At 36.2% G+C, this 11270-nt stretch overlaps 1 protein-coding gene across 1 annotated transcript in view; it reads right to left on the bottom strand.

Moving 5' to 3' along the window:
• Nucleotides 1–6764: 6764 nt before the first annotated feature.
• The window catches only part of SEC62 (SEC62 homolog, preprotein translocation factor), a 33950-nt gene continuing 29444 nt past the window's right edge, over nucleotides 6765–11270 (bottom strand). Inside the window, exon 8 of the mRNA XM_036898344.2 lies at nucleotides 6765–8123. Coding sequence (XP_036754239.1) covers nucleotides 7654–8123 — 470 coding nt within the window. The 3' untranslated portion in view covers nucleotides 6765–7653. The remainder of the gene's footprint in view (nucleotides 8124–11270) is intronic.

Genomic DNA, 11270 nt, shown 5'->3' with positions numbered 1-11270 from the left:
TCTTTATACAGTGACTCAGTCAATAATACCTCATTGGCTACAGGTGTGGAAGCAGTAGCCTAGCAGTAGGCCAATTACATCATCAAGTAGTCTGGGGTCAGGTGAGGATCCTGGCCATAGGAAATTTGATTTTCCCCACAGCAATCTATAGTCTATATTGGGAGTCTAAATGACATTCCTTCTGTCCTTGATTTTTCACCACACTTCTCTCAATCTGTATTGGGTAGAATAAAGAATGGGAGGTAGAAATGGGACTCAAAATTTGAACTTATTTCTCAAGAGTTGATTCTCCTGCTACAGGGAAATTATCTGTTTATAACTGTGGCTTGGTGCTGATGGAACCTTTAAAGCAAACATTCCGTACTCCCCTCCAATGGTGTTATTTAATAAGTCACTTTGGTTGAAGACTGAGGGGAGTACTATACATCTTCAGAGTCCTTGTATATGTTGCTTTAAAGAAGTAAAAGTTGCAATCAGCCCTTTGGAAAGAGACTAAGTTGGGGATCGGATGGAAGGTGAGGTGAAAGAAAGTGTTTAGGAATTTGAGTGGAGAACTCTAAATTCTTTTATTAAAGGTCAATGAGAAAAAGTTATCAAGAATGTTTCAATTTTGTAAACCTTGTAGAGTATATGCAACTAAAGAGGAAGGAGGAGATATGACATGTCTTCGTGTAGTATCCAACAACTCTTTAGTCTTAACATCTGGCTGATACTGTATAGATTCTATGTAAATGCAGACCAGTTTTTACATACCCACTGTTCTTTTTTCCTCAGCAGTAGACTAATTTGTTTGTTAGTGATTTTTACTTTTTCTTTGTGGTGCAGTGTCACACACCTAAGAGCTGAGGGTGTATATTTGAAAATATGAGAAAGTTAATCACAAAATCTTTCTTTTCTAATCCCCTCTTCTATTGTGCATCATATGCTTTGTAATGTAAAATCTTTGTGACATGCATTTGGCATATACTCAGCCTAAGGTTAATTTAAGTTCACTTTTTGAAGCTTGAAGCTGATGAGCAGAAATGCAGTTCAAAATCAAAGTTGGTTAATATTTGTTCTAGAAAAATGTGAAGTCTGTGGTTCACACAACATATTCTTTTTCCCATATTCCAAGTGCAAGATACATATGATATAATCCCCTTTAATACTTTTTCCCACCTGAGTGAACACATAGATACACATCACACATGTAAGGGTTAAGAAGGGTACATATCAGTTTCAATAGTGGTTGTCCCTGGAGAATAAGTTAGGGGGTTTCTGTTTCCTTATTTTTGGCTTTAAGTATTTTTTGAGTTTTCAGGAAGAATAATAATTTTAATTATTTTATAACAACAAAAGAGGAGTTGTAGTTAAAACATGTAAATCTAACACCTATTAGAAATAGGGAGTTCGACTGTCACTCCAATAGCCACATCACTTTCCGTGTCTCTATAGACTTGCCCCTTCTCAGCCCATGTCCAGTGGTTAGTGTGAGTTGCAGATCTGACCGTGGCACTTCCCTGCTTAGAGTTGTTTTCCCTCCAAAGGTACAGTGTCACTGTTTATACTTACTTTCCTGTGTCAGTCAGTCATCTTTCAGTTCCAAGATAGAAACCTCACTCAGAACAGCTTAAGCAAACATGAGGAATTTGTTCATGTAACTGATAATTCCAGGGTTGACTTTAAACAGGGCTAGATCTAGGAATTCAAAGATGGCACTAACGCTTTGTCTGTCCTAGTTCTTTCTTCATATTGGTTTTCTTTCTAGTCTTTGTCCATGTGGAGGCAACATAGCCATTGGCATCTCCAGGCCTGCATCATCCTTGTAACTCAGATGCTGAGAAGTGGGAGGACTTGGGTTGGCCTGGGTTGTGTCATGTGCTCTTCCGTAGGCCAGACGCCTTCAAACGGAGTGAGTACTGCAGACGGGGAAGGGGTGTTTCCCAAAGGAAGGGATTCTAGATAAACCATGATGTGCTGTCTCCCAAGAGTATCCTTCCTCAGACTCTTCATTAGTGTATGTGTGCATGTGTTTAGTTCTGCAAGGACTGGACTGTTTCTTCCTCTAGAGGGGGAGGACACCTGCCCACATGGCTGTGGTCTGGCATTGTTCACAGCTCTACCACCTCAGAGGAATAAACTCTGGGCAAGATACTCACTGCCTGTGGTCAGCACGTCTTCTTCAGGGAGTGAGCAGCTTCTTGGTCAGGTCCACATGGACCAGCAGCAGGTGGTGGCTGCAGCAGCATTTCAGGTCCAGTGCATCCAGGGCGTCCCCCTCGGTGTGTTTGGCTTATCGCAGCCCCAGGGAGGCCTTTCACTTGTTGCCAAGAATCTTGCCACAAGTGTGCTGAGGTTGGAGCAGGGCAGCTGACCAGCCCTAATAGCTGCCTGCCCACCGACCGTGCTCAACAATTCTCTAGACTCATCTTTTTTCTAACTGCACCTGGACTATTTTCAGTTCCAGGAACATGCCAGACTCACTCTGTTATCTTATTTTGTGTATCTCACTGCATTGGCCCCCAAAAGCTTTCCTCTGTTCTTTACCTGCTCCACCTCATCCTTCAAGATCCAGTTTGTGATACGTCTATGGGATGCCTTTCCTGATCCTACCTATCTGGGGTATTATGATCCCATAAACATGTCATAGATACTATGACATCACACTACATTCTGTTGCAACTATTTGCATAAGTACTTGCCTCTCCCTCACTAAACTAGGTCTTTTGAGGTTAGTGATTGCCTATGTGTAGCACATTGTAACTGCCCCATAAGTACTTGTTGAATGACTGAAAGATAACCTCAATATGGATATTTCACTTTGCTTCCTCTATTTAAAAAGTTCCTACAAAAAAATTTGGATGTTTAGGAATAAGATGTTACATTTTAAATACTCACCACATGTAACTTGTTATATGTGATAATGAAATAGACATAAGGTTCAAATAATGTTGAATACTAAATCAACTATCAATGGCCTTTGAATATGATGGTATAGTCCTATTTGAAACACTGGTGAGTCTGATTAGCTAGGTCAGGGGTTCTTAGCCAGGAGTCCAATTGCCTCTAAGGAACTTAAGGATAGAATTCAGAGGATATACGAACTTGGGTAGGAAAAATTATTTTTACTAGACCATGAATGAAATTTAGTATTTCCTTTGCAGACCACGATCCAGTTTTGTTAGGCAATAATGTCAATAACAGAAACCAGATATTTTATATCACATTACAGTTGCATAGATTTCAATATATTGTTTATGCTACTTCAATGCCATAGCAGTTATTAAACTTCCTACTACATGATTATTAAATGAACACATTTATTACTGTATCACACCTTATAATCTAATGTAATTGGCTTTGTAATTTCATGCATTTTATTTTCTACACTTAAAAACATTATTTTGAGAAAGAGCTCATGGTCCAAAAAATATTGAAGTGATCTAGGTGTTCACTTAAAGTGAAATGAGACCAGAGTGTGATGATCTGACTCGAGAAACTTAGCCCATCCTGCCCTTAACATGCTAAAAGAATAGAGTACAGGCTTTCTGGACAATCTTAAAACTACAAACCTAATATGTCCCCTCTCAGACTGAAAATTTTATCTGGATGAAAAGCCATGTGATTTATTTACATTTCAAGGGGTCTCTGGGTTAGGTTGGAAAAGTAAAGTACATTTGTACCTACCCAAAAACTCACAAATAAATGTTGCAGACCTTGGCTCAAGAGCTTGCTAAAGACAAATTAATTTATTTGTATAGTTACCTGCATAGTTATCCACTAAACAGGACTTTGGCTATCAAAATTCTTAGGACATGCTCTGTGAGATTATGAGATCCTTTCTAATGTTTGGTCACAGGACCTATCAAGGAGGTAAACTTACGCCTCATTGAAATTCTTGTTCTCTAGGTTTTACTGGTCTTGGTTCCAATAGGAAACACGTGGTTCTTAAATTAAGATACTTTGAGGAGACTCTACACAAAGGTACGGGTGTAGGGGAGCCACGAGAGGAAGCACAGTGACTTTAGGAACTCCAGGTCGCAGCAGAGCTGGTATTACCCCCTGGCTGTGAAGGACAGACAGTGCAAACCCCAAGGCTGGTCAAGTATGAAGGAAGTGGTGACCTTCACTGGGGAAGCCCCACTGGGAAGGAGGCAACAGCATAGATACCCTGACTATCCTACACTTTCAGACCTCTGGCCAGGACACTCCTTGGCCAAAACACTCAGAAGCTAGGAGGCAAAGGAGGCCACTGCAGTAGTTCCTTCATCAGCCTCACAGGAAAGTGGAGCTGGAGGAGTGGAGACAAGCCAGCACATCTGGTAAATTCCCACCTTAGCACTTACCACAGTATTCGATGGTCTGAGAGTGCAGAACTGTATTTTTTTTTCATGGCTGGGCCTAGTAAAATTCTGGTACAGAGTTAAGTGCTCAGTATTACAAAATGATTGAACAAAGAACTAAAATGTTGCTGAAACAGAATAAAAGCAAACTACTACAGATGATTAGAAACTATTTGAAGGTGGAGTGGACATTTAAAATTTAGGGTTATACTGGATCATGATTCAGCAAGATTCAAGTCTGTGTATCACACAGCTTTATGTATCACCGATTTATAAAATAGTTAAGAGCAGTTGATCATTATTTATGGATTCTGTATTTGCATATTTGCCTACTCTAACACTTTCATGCCATGCACAATGACAAATCTGACTTGCCCTGCATGTTCCAGCTAAGTTTGAACAAGGTAACAGGTTGCTTTCTTGTTTCACCTCATACTGTAAACAAGTGTCCCTTGCTCTATTTAGTGCCACACTTTTTGCATTTTTGTATTTTCTTGGTGAGTTCACTGTTTAAGATGGCTCCCAAATGTAGTTAGTGTTGAAGTGCTGTCTAGTATTCCTAAGCATAAGAAGGTCGTGATGTGCCTCATGGAGAAAATACATGTTAGATAAACTTCAGTCAGGCATATACAGTACTGTTGACCATGAGTTCAATGTTAGTAAATCAACAAAACAGGAAGACACCTAAAACAATCGATGTATTGACTGTTGATGAAAATGTGACCAGAGGCTCTCAGGACAACAGCCCTGCTCCAGCAGCAATGATTCAGCCAGTATAATTTCATGTTGATGATGACTTTGTAAAACCAATTAACACAGATAACAACAATCAACTGGGCTTGCTATTTTCTAGTTCCTAATAAAGATTCAAAAAAGAAAATCCAGTTTACAAAAGACACATAATGATTTTTCTAAAGTCAGCAGCTAACTGGTACTCATAATGTAAAAATGGAAAGGGGGGAGGGGAAACATTAAAACCCATTCACCATTTCATAATTTCAGTATGATATACTAAAATTTATTACCTCCTGATTAGTATTTGCCTAAATCCAAATTATTTAAAGTTGTCTGGAGACCATGTAGTTTGAAAATTAAAGAAACTGGTGGGTGGGAAAAGGAAACAATTTCACTTAATACATTGACTTTAAGAATAATCCCATATACATTATTCCTATTATCTGGACTCAGCTGGTTAATTCAATCTTCATTTCGTAGGCCAATTTATACCCATTCCACAGTAAATCCTACATTATCTAAAAGCTTCATGCTCCTAGGTATAGTAGTATAGCAAACCTTAAGTTCTTTTTAAAAAAACAATTTTACTCCATTAACTAATCTGAACAATTCTCCATGCTCTGGCATAGAAATATTGTTAGCCAACAAAGACAGCCATCTAATGTTCTGTGTGACTTAACAGTTAACAGTTTCCTAAGTTTTATATCTGTTTAATGTAAACAACCTTGACTAGTAAGACATCAAGCTGAAATTTCTAACTTACTTTCTATCATGGTGAGAATGACATTTTCCCCCTGGGACCACCACATTTATAAAAATGTATAGTAACCTTCTGTAAGAATCCACAAACATCAATAAAAGGCTGACTTGTTACCAAGCTCCAAATGTCTTTAAGACTAGACATAGTACATATAATAAAAAGAGCTTTAGGCTAAACATTGAGTGCCTGGGTATTATTGTAATAGTAAAGGTTAAATCATTTTTATTTCTGAGGAACACTTTTGGTATCATGATTCCCAAAAATAGGTATTAGTGCTACTGGTGATTAAGAAACTCAGAAGCTGTAATTATGTGTACACTTACTGTGGAAATCAAGCAGTAGTGCTTTGAAAATTTGAAGGGAAAACACCCAGGCACTTAAATCAATGAACATTTGCTAGGAGGAACTTTGTAAATAACTGATTGCAGCCTTGACAAAGTTGCATTAACATCAAACATCCACATTTCTGTCCACTCACAAGCAATACTATAAAAAAGGAATCTAGCCATGTGTCAGTATACAGTATATTTTTTCAGTTAGAAAAACTTGAGTTATCTTTAGTCAAATACTTATATGGAGAAACATAAAGACCTCACACACCACCTATTTCAGCAAAATGCTCTGTGACTGATGGAAAATAATGTTCATTATCAGTTTTATAAGAGTGTAACTCCAAGGAATTATTATGCTGTAAGTAAACACAAGAATTTTCCCAAAAGATATGTAACTAAGGTATGCAAGACAAAATCAAACTGCAAAGCTAGTTCAAAGCAATTAGAGTCCAATGGTTTTCTTAAGTTTTCTTTTATGTTCTTTATTTAAATTGCTATTTTAGAATGGTAAATTATCTTTCATAGCAGTGCCTCTTGGTCCGATAATACACTACCCCATTTCTGAATGTAGAGATTTAAGATAAATCAAAATGAACATTAAGGCATACAAACAGCTAGTTTAAATCTGCTCTTATTTAATAAGGACTGTTTTGACTCATTCAAATACATGGAATGTTGGCACAAAACTGAAGCTGCTGTAGAAAGATCACAAGATGGTCTGTGGGTTACTGACACTTCCATTTCTCTAAAAACACACCCTTACATGGTCTTAATTTTACAAATTTAAGTGTTGAGAAAATGTCTAAATAAGTAACAATTAAAATAAAATGTTTATTTGTAAATTATATACAGAATACATTTTACTTTACGACAAGGTAATTGGAAGGAGGAGGAGCCATCACCTTCCAACCAATGCAGTTCACCTTCTCTGCTGGAGATGACAGTCTTTCTCTGAATCAGATGTACACACCAGTTTGGATTTCCTAAGCTGGAAATGGAGAATTTGTAGCTAAACTAAACGTGTTGCTGATTATTAGTTGGCTTGTTTCCACAAAATGCTTTTGAACCTGCTAACTCAGAATCTTAGAGATTTCCTGGTATAATTTTATAATCAACAAAAAACTATCAAGAACATGAGTTTAAGCCTTTCATTTTAAAGAAACTGAAATGGCTACATAACTATGCATAATCTGAAATGTTGGTGTTTCTTTCCTAATCCCTTTTAGTTTTTTTTTATTAGTCTAACAGTAAAAAGCCACACAACTATCAAAACAAATGAGACCTACTTACTGAATCATTATCAAACAGATAAAACTTATCAATGGCTTTTGACTGTACCAATAGTATTCTATGAAATGAAGGACTGAATATAACTGCTTGGATGCCAAATACACTTCAGCAAAAGGATTTAAAGAATGCTACAAATGTCATGTGAACATTATCATGGTCGGCCAACATAGAAAATCCAACCTCTTACACTTATTTAGTCCCCAAATTAGTCAGATTATGATTTTTCTTGTGAAGATTTAGTTGTTTCTTCATCATTGTCTTCTTCCTCCTCTTCTTCACAATCCCCATCTGTTTGCTGTTCCAGTTCCTCTTTTGTGATCATTTCAAAATCATTCCCATTTCCACTACTGTGTTGGGACCGGTCCTCTTCCCGCCTGTCACTGTCTGTGTCGGAATGCCGTTCTCCACCTGAGCCCTCTGTTCCATGATTTCCTGGTCCCACTTTTCCCTCCTCATCTTCCTTTTTCTCACTGTCTGACTTCTCCTCACTGTCGGACTTCTGCTGCTTTTTGTTTTCAGATTTCTCATCTTTCTTTAAGTCTGCTTTTGGTCCTTTATATTCATGTGTGTACAGAGGTCTGAAGGAGTCAATGAAGCCTACGTCAGCAGTCAGATTTGGCAAGAACCAAAAGTGGTGCCTTCCTCCAGTTATGAGCCAAATGATGAGAAAGAGAATGCAACGAGCTGTAGGAGAAGAATTTCTAATTGAATAATTCAAGCATTGACTCAGCAGAGAATATATGTGAGGAACTGGCAAAACATCTAGAGTTTTATTACTGGTACATACATGCACCTTAAATAAGTACCTTAAACCCTGAAACCCTCAGCAGCTATCACAGTATTCTAGGTGTAGAGCATGCTGCTCTGATCTTGAGGGCATGATGCTATAAATGCCACTCAAAAAGTTACTTCTACTTTTTTTCACCTGGGTGCTGTTTCATGGATATACACGTATGATTTATGCACTTTGCTATGTTACAATTCAAGTAAGCATAGCCATCAGTTGGATGTTTAAGTATGCATGAGACCATGGAATAAAAGAAAAAGGAAATAAATGGGAGGAAGGAATGAAGGTTATCTTAAGAAGCCTTTAAGAAGAAAAAGGCAGAGCTGCATCATGACTTTCCTTGACCCTAGGCACTTTATGACTTTGTAAAACAGTTCCATCCATGAATATTAAAAATAATACGCTTTATGACCATACTGGTATAAATACAAATATAATCTTGTATAGTTTCATTATTATATACATGTGACCATATTATTAATTCTGATTTTAAAATGAATAAAAATGAAAACATTTCAATGGGTCCCTAAATGTATTATGGGTCCAAGGCATGTGCCTACTCTGCCTAAAGTAAGTCTCTAAGTAAAAACACTTCTGAGCAGTAAGAGAATATTTTCCTAGAAATTATAATTTTGTTAATTAAGAAATTATGTTATTTCTGCCTATTTAAGAACCAACTCTCTCCGAATATTAGGAAACAATACAATAATAATTAGTCAGATCACCTAAATAAGTAGGGCTTGGGGTTACTCCTTTACAGCAATATATGACAAAACTGGAAAAAATTTAAGAATTTTAAAGTTTATAGTAATGAGTTATCACAAGCATAAAGCCCAGTATTTCACATTTTTTCTCTTAATTTACCAGTTACACAGAGCATAAGTTTTCTCTTAATTTACCAGTTACACAGAGCATAGTGGTTTTTCTTTAAAGGTCATGATCACGTGACTGTTATGAACTAGTTTATCAATTATATGTTTTTTTAGCTTTGTTTTCCTTACAGATAATTACATCACTCTTCATGCTAAGTCCTAAAAAAAGCTCATCTGTGCTTCTTATGTTATTTTGCTTTGGATAAAAAAAGGGAGATGGTTATAGCTCCCTTGATTTTTTTATTAAGTAGTACTTTCCATTTTCATAAAGACCAAAAATATTCTGAAAGAGTCTCTCCACATTAGTATCTTTTGTGGCACAAACAGAAAAGGCAGTATTTTTGAAATTAATGATTTATGAATACATTCCACTGATAAAAAGAAATAACGAACATCTTAAGGCTGCACATTTTTTTCTCCAATTAGTATAAAGATACTATGATAGATTTTACAGGGTTGCAAGACAAATAGTTCATAATAGGAAATCTTGCCTAAAATACAAGTTTTAGAGAAACTAAGCCCAAGCAAAAAAGAAATGGTACAAATAAAATCTAAATTATCAACATATATAAACTGGGAATAGCAGAATTTTAACATTTTATAGGTTTTCCTCTATGTGGCATTAGATTATCAGAGGTAAAAGTGGAAGAATCATGGAAAAACCACTGTGACGTGTACTGCCATTTTGTTCCTATACTAAAAGTGACACATTTAGAAAAGTGCTAAAGGTCTTATTTAAATGGCAAGATTAACAATACATATTCAAAACAGTACCAAATATCATTTTGACCAATATATAATACTTCACAAGATAACAAATGAAATACTCAATTTATATCTGTGGGCTACAGACGAAAACTATTTGAAAGTGGTTTTGGAATTGCATTTTCTAACAAAAACAAAATGTTGGGCTTATTTTAGTTTAATTTGCAAGACTAATCCACAATGCATGTATAAATTCATAGTATATTTAAGATGAAAAATTATAGAAAACATTACTAGAAATTGTATTTTTTAGAGCAAAATATAATGACCATAAGTTATTGTGAACACTGATTTAAGTAAAATAAAAGCAAGTGGGTTAATTCTATTTAATGGGGTTAAGTGTTGCTCAAATTTTCCAAAGACACTCTAAATTTTCAGGGATTTGAGAGCCAGAAGACACTAATTTCATTATATCTAACATTGGACCCTAGTTTATGGCTTCCCGTTTTTGATATAGATAGCACATTACCACTAGTTACCTGCCTCACAGTAACTTAGATACTATTTCTTGGCCTACAAATGTGCTCTGTTACATGCCGAAGCATCGGGATTTTCTCAAGATGACTAAGCTAGAGGAAGGGAAAAATGAAAGGTAGGTGGAAAAGGCTTCACAGAGTCAAACATCACAGAGCAAAAAGGAAGGTTATAAACATGAATTGAATGAAAATACTAGATGAGCTCCTGGTTCCATGGATGGCAGCACCAATTCAGAACACCTTGCTGTGCAGGGCAAAGGATGTGCAGAGCGAATGCTTCGGGCTACAGAAGTAATGTTCTATAAACCCAAGAATCTGTATGTCATTGAACCTCAGCATAACAGGCACTCAGTTCAGATAATCTTAGTCAAATTATACCAGATATTGGGTCAATAATGTGGGTGTTGCTTTCTCTTTTTACACAGAAATACTCCTATATGTCTTAGTGGAAAAGTTGATTTGTCATTTGGGAAAAACAATTGGAACTTAGTAATATAAACATATATATGTATATTTAAAAATCACTGGACAGCTTTAGGTAAGCTGAGAAAAAACTTCCATTTCTTTCCCTAAATGACTAATTAAATTACACCTGTTCACCATATACAGGAAGTCTTTAGGATGAGGATTTTAGGTAAAATCATATTTGTTGGTTTGTTCATGGTAACAACCTCATTGTGAAAAACACAGACAAGTGTAAAGAACATTAAAATCATTCATAATTATCATCATTATTTATATTTAGGTGCATTTCCTTCCAGTCAAACCCTCTCTGGCATTGACTATTTCTATTCCAAATAAATTTTCCTAATTAAATGGGCAAAAAACACCCCATTATCTTAATTTTATTGGTTGCTAGTGATAGGTATTTTTCATGTGTTTGTTAATAACTCGTTTAACTTCCTCTTTTGAATTGGATTATTTTCATATT

This window comes from Manis pentadactyla, chromosome 1, assembly GCF_030020395.1.
Source record: "Manis pentadactyla isolate mManPen7 chromosome 1, mManPen7.hap1, whole genome shotgun sequence".
Classification (NCBI taxonomy): Eukaryota; Metazoa; Chordata; class Mammalia; order Pholidota; family Manidae; genus Manis; species Manis pentadactyla.
Note: the sequence above shows the minus strand (reverse complement) of the source record. Positions and strands in the feature narration are given on the sequence as shown.